The sequence below is a fragment of the Beta vulgaris genome, chromosome 6, assembly GCF_026745355.1.
Source record: "Beta vulgaris subsp. vulgaris cultivar EL10 chromosome 6, EL10.2, whole genome shotgun sequence".
NCBI classification, from domain to species: Eukaryota; Viridiplantae; Streptophyta; class Magnoliopsida; order Caryophyllales; family Amaranthaceae; genus Beta; species Beta vulgaris.
Window position 1 is genome coordinate 16,068,817 of NC_079207.1, and position 11,835 is coordinate 16,080,651.

At 35.2% G+C, this 11,835-nt stretch overlaps 1 protein-coding gene across 1 annotated transcript; it reads left to right on the forward strand.

Moving 5' to 3' along the window:
- The first annotated feature begins 8,012 nt into the window (after window positions 1-8,012).
- LOC104895981 (hypothetical protein) lies at window positions 8,013-11,640 on the forward strand. Its single transcript, XM_010682637.4, has 3 exons — window positions 8,013-9,689; window positions 9,800-10,108; window positions 10,227-11,640. The coding sequence occupies exons 1-3, from the start codon at window positions 9,596-9,598 to the stop codon at window positions 10,304-10,306; spliced, it is 483 nt and encodes a 160-aa protein (XP_010680939.2). The 5' UTR covers window positions 8,013-9,595; the 3' UTR covers window positions 10,307-11,640.
- Window positions 11,641-11,835: the final 195 nt, after the last annotated feature.

The window sequence follows — 11,835 nt, forward strand, 5'->3', positions numbered from 1 at the left end:
AATATTTAACCTAACTACTCACCGCGCCTCACTCCTCAAACCCTAAAACTCCTAAAACTCCCCTCTCTCTGCGCCTCTCTCCTCAAACCCTAAAACTCCTAAAACTCTCGTGCCTCTCTCCTCACACGTTTCCCAGCCGCATCTCTCAAACACACTCTCTCTCCAAGGGTTCAGTTTCCCCCCTCTCTTATAAACACAAGTAGTAGATTACATAATCATATTCATTTGGTGTGATACTGTAAAAAGCACGCTAAAAAATTGGCGATACTGTAGATGAAGTATAATCAACCATTATTTGTGTTCCTAAAAAGCATTACTTATTGTGGATTTCGAAGGCTCTTTTTATAATTGTATGTTATTCATCCAACTAAGAAGGGTTCGATTTCCGTTTTGATTCTCAGCCGCTCTTAGCACAATAACATTCTCAGCCGCATCACTCAAGCATCTTTTTCGTTTTGATTTCATTCTCAGCACGATTTTCGTGCTTAGATTTCTCTGCGTCTTCATTCTGGTTTTTTTAAGATTTCGTTTTATTAGATTTCGTGCTTAGATCATTCTCTGCTTAGATTTCGTTTTGGCGATTTGAAGAACGCGATTTGAAGAACGAGATTTGAAGAAAGAGATTGAAGAACGAGATTTGAAGAAGAACAAGGTTTTTGGCGATTTGTATTTTTTTTAAAAATATATTTAGTGAAATTTGTGTCGGTTAGATCTTGTTTTTTTAAGGTTTAATTTTTTAATTTCGTTTTTTTATGTTAGATCTGAATTTTCCATTTTTGATATTTGTTAGATTTTTTTCGTTTCATTTGTTAGATTTTTTTCGTTTCTTAATCGACGCAAGACAATTGTACCCTTGTTAGATCTCGTATTTTTTGTTGTATCTTGTTTATTGTATTTTATTTGTTTTTACTATATTTTGTGTTAGATCTGATTTTTTTTGTTGAATTTTTGTCATTTCGTTTTGGGTTTTTTAAGGAGAATATTCTCTCAATATTCTACTGTTCGAGAATCGATTTCAGTTGCAGTATATTTTGTGTTAGATCTGATTTTTTTTGTTGAATTTTTGTCATTTCGTTTCTGGGTTTTTTAAGGAGATATTCTCTCAATCTTCTACTGTTCTTTGTTTGTTTCATGTATTAAGATAGGGAGGATGTGAAATTAGCTCACAATCTTGCCATAAGAGCAAAGCTAACCTCATTTTTTTTCCCCTTTGTAAAAAAAAAAAAAAATTTTTTTTTTATTTAAATATTAATTTGCGTCGCACATAGTCCGAGGTGCGACGCAAATCACTAATGTGCGTCGCACCTTAGGCTATGTGCGACGCACATTACCCTCTGCATTACTCTGTAATTGGGCTGGGATAGCCATCTGCGTCGCACCGTATACGAGTGCGACGCAAATAGCTAAACCATTTGCGTCGTTTCCGCATACGACGCAGATCGTTTCTGAGTCATTTGCGTCGAGGGATTTGGCGTCGCACCAGAGTCCGACGCAAATAGACGCCTCACATCCGACGCAAATTGCCTTTTCTGTACTAGTGCTTGTTACAATAGGTAGATTTGATTATGTTGAGCGACCGTACTGCCATATGTTAATCTAGGAGTTGTTAATGCCTGACCAAGGATTAACAAAATACTTCATTTATTCGAACCTCAATCCAAGTGTTGTTGAACTATATTATATTGATTAAACTGGTATAAGCATGGTGGACCGATCGATTGCCCTGGGCTTTTAATTATTTGATAAATAATTCCCATTTTTCTGCGTTCTAGTTTAGTCTAGTTTAGTTATTAATTACTCAATCATTTCCTCTCTGGAAGTAGTTAGATAATTGAACATAAATCTGTAGAACTCCTCTCCCTGTGGATCGACCCGTATTTGCCAGTTTTTGCTAAACAGACACCGTGCACTTGCGGTATATTTTAAAACACATCAGATAATAATCAATCTGGCTCCTATTGCAATTTATGTAAGAAAAATGGTCATAATACACAAGATTGCCGGTATAAGTGTAAAAAAATGCAAAAAACACACTCATTTTGAAAAAGATTGTTGGTTTCGGCAAAAAGAAGAGGCTAATTTTACGAAAAATAAGGAGCCTAGAGATCAATTATTTTATACGTGTTTAAATGCTCACCAAGAGTCAAATGATATATGGTATATCGATAGTGGTTGTTCTAACCACATGACTGGCAACAAAAATTCATTTGTCAGTCTAGATGAAAACATAAAAACACAAATTACTCTTGGTGATGGAAGCAACCAAGAAGTTGCTGGAAAGGGGACAATTGCCGTTAGAGCGAGAAACGGCTCCTCTAAATTTATTCACGAAGTTTTCTATGTCCTCGGGCTTGCACAAAATTAATTAAGTGTAGGCCAACTAATTCAAAGAGGCTATATGGTGAAAATTTGATGCTAATAAATGTCTCGTATTTGATAAGAGAAAAGGGCAATTAATTACTATTACTCAAATGGCTCCTAATAAAATATTTCCATTAAGAATGCAATTGGAGAATAATGTTGCCCTAAGTTCTATGGTGGATGAGTCCACATTGTGGCATTTGTAACAGTTTAAAATTTTTAAAACAAAAAGAAATGGTGACTGGGCTTCCACCTATATCTAATGAAAGAAAAATATGTGAGGGTTGTAAATATGGCAAAATGCATAGATTGCCTTTCCCTACTTCATCCGGGAGGGCCAGAGCTCCATTAGAGCTTGTTCATGCAGATATATGGGGCCCTACCAGAAATCCATCTCTTGGCAGAAAAAGTTATTTTGTCGATGATTTTATTCGCATGATGTGAATTTATATCTTGGAGCAAAAATCAGAAGCATTTTCCCACTTCAAAATTTAAAGCCCTCACGGAAAAACAAAGTGGACATTCAATAAAAATTCTTAGAATAGATCGTGGGGGAGAATTTACAAGTAAAGAATTTAATAGTTTCTGTAAGGAGCATGGGATCAAAATAGAATTAACTGTCAGACGCACACCTCAGCAAAATGGTGTTGGGGAGAGAAAAAATCGGACCATTGCTAAGATGGCCCGAAGTATGATGCACGGCAAAACTTGCCCAAATGTTTTTGGGCCGAAGCCGTACATACGACTATCTACATTCTCAATCGATCTCCCATGAAGGCCGTCATGGGTATGACACCCTATGAATCTTGGCATAAGAGAAAGCCAAGTGTCGAGCACCTAAAAGTTTTCGGGTGCATCGCATATGCCCACATCCCGAAAGAAAATCGGGAAAAACTCGATGGAAAAGGAGAAAAATGTATCTTCATTGGATACAGTGATGAATCTAAAGGATATCGTCTCTATCAACCCGAATCTAAAGGATATCGTCTCTATCAACCCGAATCTAAAGGATATCGTCTCTATCAACCCGAATCTAGGAAGCTAGTAATCTCAAGAGATGTCATATTCGATGAAGGAGCTCAATGGACGTGGATGGAGAATGAATCTCAGCCACGTGAAGGAGATTTTCTTCCACCAAGCCCAAGTGAAGATGAAGGCCCAAATCATCCAGCAACATAGTCATCCTCCAGTCCATCATCACCGAGATCTCCAACAACATCCTCGAGATCGATGAGTCCAACATCAAGATCGAGCTCTCAAAGCTCAGCTCAAGTTGTGCGACGTTCACAAAGAGATCGGCGACCACCAAGCTACTTGGAGGATTTCCAGTGCAATCAAGCTATCATGGCTCTCTTCGCTAGCGAACCACAAAGCTTTCAAGAAGCATCACGAGAAGAGAAATGGATTGAGGCCATGAATGAAGAAATCAAGATGATCGAGAAAAACAAGACATGGGAGCTTGTTGAGAAACCTGAAGACAAAGAAGTCATCGATCTCAAATGGGTCTACAAGGTCAAGTATAACGAAGACGGCTCCATCCAGAAATACAAGGTCGTCTCGTCGCAAAAGGTTATGTAATCCCCCACAATTTTAAAGAATTTTCATAAATATATTAAAGTATTTATGTAGTTATATTTAAATCCAAATGAGTTTGGAAAATGATTTGACTTTTAAAAGGGTTGATATTTTAAAAGTCAACTGAAATTATTTTTCATAGCTTAATAAAATTTGAAATATTTTAATTAAGCATGTTTTAATAAGAGTTTTAATTACTAAAAGTATATTGAAAAGGTAGTTAATGGAATCGAAAGCCCAAAAGTGATAAAAAGGGAAAGAGTAATTTGATGACTAAAGTTTAATAGCCCATCTTATTAGTCATCAAGTTCATTAATTAAAATCTCTTTTCCTAAGCCCACAATACAAGCCTTTATATAAATATCCTAAAAACCCAATTATTTTACCCTACACACTTATTTTCTCCTCCTTCCACGTCACTTTCTCTCTCTCCATCGGCATTCACTCTCTCTCCTCCTTTGTGCGTCGTTCTTCAATTTTCCTTCAAAATGTTTCTTCTTCTTCAAGTAACGTTTTTGTTGAACAAGAAACGTCACAAATCTTTGTTTGAGCCAAGAACCCTGCTACCGTGATGCTGTCGTGGTTGTTGTGCTGTCCGGCGCCCCTCTTCCTCCTAGTTGTTGGTTGTTTTTCTTTCTTCCTCTCTAAGATTCCATTAAAGTACTAGTTTTTATGTTATTTTATTATAATTAGCATGTTTATGATTTAAATTACTATTTTTATATGCAAAAATATTTCGATCATTATGTTTATTAGTATAATAAATTCCAGATTTTATATGTTAAGTTTATTTTAGTTTTTATCATGAAATTTATAGTTTTTAGGGTTTTTAATTACTAGAAACTATATATATAAAGTATAAATCATGAGATTTGGTTAGTACATAATTTTATATGTATTGAATATATTTTCAGAAGATTTATTAAATTTTATAAATGCTGTAATTTCAGAAATAAGTATTTTAAGATTTTAAATGATTTTTAATCACTAGAATAGTTGTACTATACTAGGGATTAAAAATAACGAAAGTTTGGTATGTAAAAACGATTTTAAAACACGTTTAAGGGGGTTTTGATCGTTTTAAAGTTGCTGTAAATTTTTAGTTCGAGATATTTATTTCATTATTTTATTTTCTAGGCGGAGATTTCGTAGTAGGAGACTTTTAGCGAGTAAAAGTGGCCTACCGATTTGTTTATACAAGGTACGTACATCGTCTACGTGCTATTGATTTAGAAGCATGCTCTAAGAGTATTTATTTATTAGTATCATGTATAGGACTCTATTTGTTCATATATATGATTACTGGAATTGTTTTACATGTTATTTGCCTATGTGCTACATGTAAACTAGAAGTGTTTATGATTATAAATGTTTGTATGGAGGATTGATGCAAGCAGGATAAGTCAAGTTTATTTATTTATTCGTGAGTGAATTAATGTAAGTTAGATGAATCATGTTTTACATGGATTCTTGAGTATTTTATTATCTTATAAGGACCGTGGATCTTATTTGGTAAGTGACAAGTTATACCTATATAAAGGTAAAGTTTATTGTTGGTAGGTTCAACAAGTAAGTTGGTAAAGGTTAAAAAGGAAGTTAAAGGAGTCTTGGTTGATAAGTTGTGATCACTTGTTAATCCAAAGATAAAAAGGAATTCTGTTATGATTGTGTGATTATTAATTATGTGTTATTTGCTTGGTTGTTGTGTCAACACAAGTAATAAAATAAATTTAACGTAAAGTGAAACGAGAATAGGTTATAGACTTTGGACTGGTGCACGTCTGGAGTTGGACATAAGGGTTGGGGTTATGGTGAGCGTGCCATAGCTTTTCTAGGAATGGATTGATCACCATCCCTCTTTATTTCAAAGGTTCCTCGATATCGTAGGTCACTCTGAAATGCGGAGTCGCGCCCGCATTTCATCTTAGTGGCAAGACAACTCGTCCTAATAACTATTCCATTTAAGTGATAAAAAGTTGTTTAAGTTCAGTTCAGTAAAAGTTGTCTAGAATTATTATAACTTATGTATATTATTCCTGCATGTTAATTTTGTAGTATCATGTTTAGGATTGTTTATGTCTGATATGTAGTACTCAGCTTTGCTGATTACGTGCTTGTTGTGTTTGTGATCATGACTTTGCCTATTGATCCTGTGGTGATCCTTCGGGGGAGCAGAGTCAAGACAGCATTGACATTACAGGTTCGCAGATGCATCTCATTGGGAATCTGGAATGGAGAGACTCTTGTATTACTAGTATTTATCATTTAAGTTGTTTTCATAGGAACTTATGTTTTCAGACAATAGTTAAGTTGGTGTGGTTTTAGTTCTGACATTGTTATTGGTTTCATAAGTTTTAATAAAGTTGTTTTAGAAAGTTGTTTTCCGCTGCAAAATTCTGAGTAAGCCGAAACGTTATCACACGGGCGATAATGTCTGGGTAATTCTCTAAGGTTTATTATAAAAGTATTTTCTAGAAAAAGAGAATTATCGGGGTGTTACAGGTTACTCCCAACAACCAGGGATTGACTTTAACGAGACATATGCTCCCGTTGTCCGCATGGAGACTAACAGGTCAGTCCTTGCTCTTGCTGCTCAACTTAAATTACCAGTCTTTCGATTAGATGTCAAGTCAGCATTTCTAAATGGGGAGCTTGAAGAAGAAGTATATGTTGAGCAACCGCAAGGATATCTCATCGAAGGCAAAGAAGACAAAGTATACCACCTTCGTAAAGCCCTTTATGGGCTTAAGCAAGCACCCAGGGCCTGGAATAGCAAAATAGATGGCTACCTACTTCAAAATGGGTTTACAAAAAGCCAAGTGAGCCATCATTATAATCAAGACCCTAGGATCACAATATTTTCTCATATTGTGCCTTTATGTAGATGATCTACACAGGCACTAATCCGAAAATGATTAAAGAATTTAAGAAGACAATTATGTTGGAATATGAAATGACCGACCTTGGAGCCATGAAATACTTTCTTGGCATGCAAGTCAAGCAAAGCCCGGGAAGAATATTTCTCTCACAGGAGAAATATGCAGACGACCTTCTTAAGAAGTTTAACATGAGCGAATGCAAGCCATTGGCTACACCAATGGCACTTAATGAAATGCTATCTAAGAATGATGGCAAAGAGAAGGTTGATGCATCAATATATCGAAGTTTGGTCGGCTCTCTCATCTACCTCTCACATACTAGGCCCGACATAGTACATGTTGTCAGCATAGTATCCAGATTCATGAGTGAGCCAAGTAAAGCTCACTTAGTAGCAGCAAAAAGGATTCTCAGGTATGTCAAAGGAACCAAAAGTTATGGAATCATGTACAAGCTTACAAGATACACTGACAGCGACTGGGCCGGAAGCATTGACGATCGGAAGAGTACAAGTGGCTACGTGTTTCAACTGGGAACCAAGGCTATATCTTGGTCATCAAAGCAACACTAGCTCTGTCATCAACAGAAGCAGAATACGTAGCAGCAACAAGTGCAGCATGTGAAGCAGTATGGCTTAGAAGAATTCTCGATGATCTACAACAAACATCAGAAGAACCAACAACTATATACTGCGACAACATGTCTACAATAGCCATGACAAAGAATCCAGTCTTTCATTCCCGAACGAAGCATATCGAGTTACGAAATCACTTCATCCGAGAACTAGGCGAAAAGAAAGAGATCAAGCTACAATTTTGCAAGACGGGGGAGCAGCTCGCAGACATATTCACAAAAGCAATTCCAACTGAGAAGTTCATCCAGTTCAGAAGACAACTCGGAGTACAAGAATTTTCAGATTAAGGGAGAGTATTAGATATTAATCAAGAAAATTCTCCATAGTAGACTAGTAGTAGAAAGATCATGTAATTATAATATCTAGAGTAATTTAGGAAAATATCCATGAAAATATCTATGTTAGAAAAATCTAGATATCTTTCTAGAATGATGTATAATAATATCTAACCTAGGAAAAATCCTAGAAAAGTCCTAAGAAAAATCTAGATGTAAAAATACTAGAAAAATCTAGAAGATGCACAAGTTTTCTTACCACACCTATAAATAGGTGATGGTGTAAGCCTTGAGGATGTATGAAAAAAAAAACATCACAAAGTTAATGAAAAGGCCTACCATTTCCCACAAACAATCTCTTCCTTTACAATCAAACAACAACACTCTTTGATCAAAAACATCTCTTAAGCATAAAAGTTCACTACTACTTCCGCTCAAGTTTCCCACAAAAGACAATCAAGCCTCAAAAACTACACTATCCTCATCGCTCAATGTTCAAGTAAACTTACAAAATATACTATAAAGACAAACCATTAAACCGAGTATTGGATGATTCACACTAATCTTTCATATTAATCAAACCCAAAGTCAAAACATCTCTAACACTAAACTGAATTAAATCAACGGGCAAAGCTAATTACAAAAATTAGATAAATACTACCTCTGTTTTTATTTAGTTGCAACGTTTTGACTTTCACGCTTGCCAATGTACAATTTTAAATCATTTTATCTCTAATTGTATGTAAGTAAAAATTATAAAAATTTGATATTATGAAAGCTTACATCGAAACGAATCAAACAAGACCCCACATGACTATATTTTGTTTAACATATAAATCAATAAATGTGGTCAAATAAGAGAACATGAATAGTGCAATATGTCAAACGTTGCAACTAAAAAAGAACGGAGGTAGTACAAATGAACATCTCACTATGCGCAGACCATGTAGCACTAGTTCCCAGCTACCTACCGTTACAAAAATGAAATCAAGCCTGCAAAGGAACACAAGGACTGTTCTAAACTATCTCCAACCCAGAATTTTTTTTTGGTTGACTTTTTATATTAAGCTTGTTATGTACTTCGTTCATTTCATATTTGTTTTAAAGAATGCATGTGAAGATGTAAGACATAAAATGAGGGATTATGAATTTCTTTTTAATTTTTTTCTATTAGTACTAAACCTTAAATAGAAATAGCTCAAATTAATTTAATTCCGTGGGAGAATCAACTAGTAGTTAAAGTAGAACGGTCAAATAAATTGTGTCGTGTCTATTTCATGTTCGTGTCTTTTACTAATTCTGTCAAAAGGCCTCAAGAATAACTGAATTTGTATAACTTATTATGTCAAAACCCCTTGACACTAACCCGATCCGTTTAGTTAAATAGTTAACTATGTTGAACCATTTGACACACGTATTCAAAGATCCTAAAAAATCAACAACAAATTGATTTTTTTTAGGTCCAATATTTATCAAGCCATGTTTATTTAGGTCATAACTTGCTAGTATTTTGAGAAGATTTAAAGAATTCATTAATATTTTGACGGCTTATACACTAAATGGTGCTAATATGTTAATTTTCCTATATTTTAAAGTCAAACGTGTAAATTCGTGTCATCTCAACACTAACCTATCCGGCTATCCCATTTTATTAACGATAAAACACATATTGGCCCGTTTATATAAGCATGTCTTAGAAGCTTGGCACTAACTTATTTTTTTCGTATCCGGTTCATGTCGTATTATCGTGTTGTGTCAACTTTTGACAGCTACTAGCAGAGGTGGTTAAAAAGTTCGGACCTCATCTACTACATTATATTATACTATATTGATCTGGGTAATTATTACTCTGAGATAGTCAAACTCACATCACATGAGAAAAGAAATGGCAAAACTCTACAAAATTAGCTCTATACTAATGGCAGCCCTTTTCCTTGCTTCTGCATCTGTTCAGTTTAATGACCCAGGTAACCAATACATTCGTCAGTTTTTACTTGATTCTGTCTATAATTTTAAACCATACTCATGTAGTCATGAATCATGATGAATAAACCTTTATTTGTTTTGTTATAATTAGATTGGTATCTCTGGATTCCTCTGTATTGTTGTGCTGCTTATACTAATCTGATGAGAAGCTTAGCAAGTTGTCCATCCGAAAGAACTACAGCAACAGGTAAACTGACACTTGGGATTGGCATTTTCTTGCTTAGTAAGGTGATTTTGGAAGACAAGTTTGGGATCTGGTCACTTGATATGAGACATAGATTAGTTAGAGAGAAAATTGGAAGTGTGTTAGTCATTTCTTCTTTGATTTTGCAATTATTATTGAAGAAAGATCCTTATACGAAGAAGATGAATATCAAATTCGCATCGCACGTCGAATATGGTATGATTAAAACTGACTTTTACTTGTTTAAACTGATATATATACTATAGTGTGTAGTGTTGGTGAATGCATGGCAAACTTTTTACAAAGATGGATTAACTCGATGATATTATTGCAGGGATGACACTTTTGGTGGGGATAAGCTATGGCCTCTCCCTTGTCTTTCTAGTGTATCAGGAAAAAGAGATGCAATTTTGAACAATCCAACTGTTGAAGACAATGTTTATAGCTAGCTACTTAAAACGATATGTTCTCATTTCATGCTTCATTTCATTAGGGAAAAAATGTCTTCATGGAGCTACAAAATGACTGTATAGAAGGAATTTAATCATAAGTTTTTGTAGCCACTAAGCTAGAACTATACAAGACAAGCCCAAGTACATCTTGACTCCTTGAGCCACTATTGAAGTGGAATATATACTAGTGAAAGTATTGGGTCAGACCGTCTGACCATATACTTACTGTCAGACGGGCTGACCCAGTGACCTCAAAACACCGTCTCCTTTGGCCCTTCACAAAGCTCAATCATCACCATTTTCCCAACACTTTTCACCTCCCCAAAACCCCTAATTTTCCCACAGTCTCTCTCCTCCATAACAACCCAAAAAAATGGGACTAAAAAAACGCAGCAAAAAACCCACCCTCACCGACGCCGGAGACTCGCCGTCGGTGGGCCCGTTTGTTGAGTTCCAGAACGGTCTTTAATAATAGGCGCAATTCATATCGAAATTGCTGAAGACAACGGCGGAATTCATACATGAAGTTGTTTATCCTTCGAGGACTAAAATTTCTCCAATTCTTACACAACAAAATTGAATAATAGGCGCATAAGTATCGAAATTGCTGCTTTGAGGACTAAAGTGAAGGCTACTTATGTGACTTTGTTGTGTAAGAATTGGAGAAATATTAAGCTTGTTCAGTGTCAACCTGGACTTGGTGGTGCTATTATTCCCAGATCTTGTAACCATATTAATCAGGTTTCTCCTTCATTTTCACATTTCTCACCTCAAGTTGTTTTGTTTCAGTTGGACTTTGTTTTGTTTCAGTTGGACTTTGTTTTGTTTCAGTTGGACCTTGTTTTGTTTCAGTTGGACTTTGTTTTGTTTCAGTTGGACTTTGTTTCGTAATATGTATACCAACTGAAACAAATAATGGACCAACTGAAACAAAAAATGGACCAACTGAAAGAAATAATGAGCCAACTGAAAGAAATAATGGACTAACTGAAAAAAAAAATTAAGACTAACTGAAAAAAATGAAGACTACCTGAAAAAAAAATGAAGACTACCTGAAAAAAAATGAAGACTACCTGAAACTCAAGTGAAGTGGTCCGACGAGAATATTGTGTCGGACGAGTCCGACACAATACGATAAATGATAACCTTGCAGCAACAAAGGTGTTGTTGAAATTGTACTCATGATAGTAGTTATAACGTTTTGGCTTTTACGCTTTTCTACATACAACTTTGATCATTATACGTCTAATTACATATTTATGAAAATTAATACAAAGTTGAAATCTTGTGAATCTATATTGAGGTATATCCAGCATTGTACAAGCTAAATTTTGTATTGTATGTTAATGCACAATTTATGGTTAAAGTGAATAAATAGTAAAAAAAATTCAAAACATTACAACTATTAAAATAAAGAGAAAGTATGTACCAACTTACTCCTTTGCGTTATAATAACGTTAAGGAAACATGAAGGCAATCCATCTCTGAAAA

What these genes read in the sequence shown, in the direction of transcription:
- LOC104895981 (XM_010682637.4), top strand. Translation starts at nt 9,596, where the DNA reads ATGAGAAAAGAAATGGCAAAACTCTACAAAATTAGCTCTATACTAATG. An exon ending in TGTTCAGTTTAATGACCCAG is followed by an intron (nt 9,690 to 9,799) that starts GTAACCAATACA and finishes TGTTATAATTAG; the next exon opens with ATTGGTATCTCTGGATTCCT. An exon ending in CGCATCGCACGTCGAATATG is followed by an intron (nt 10,109 to 10,226) that starts GTATGATTAAAA and finishes ATATTATTGCAG; the next exon opens with GGATGACACTTTTGGTGGGG.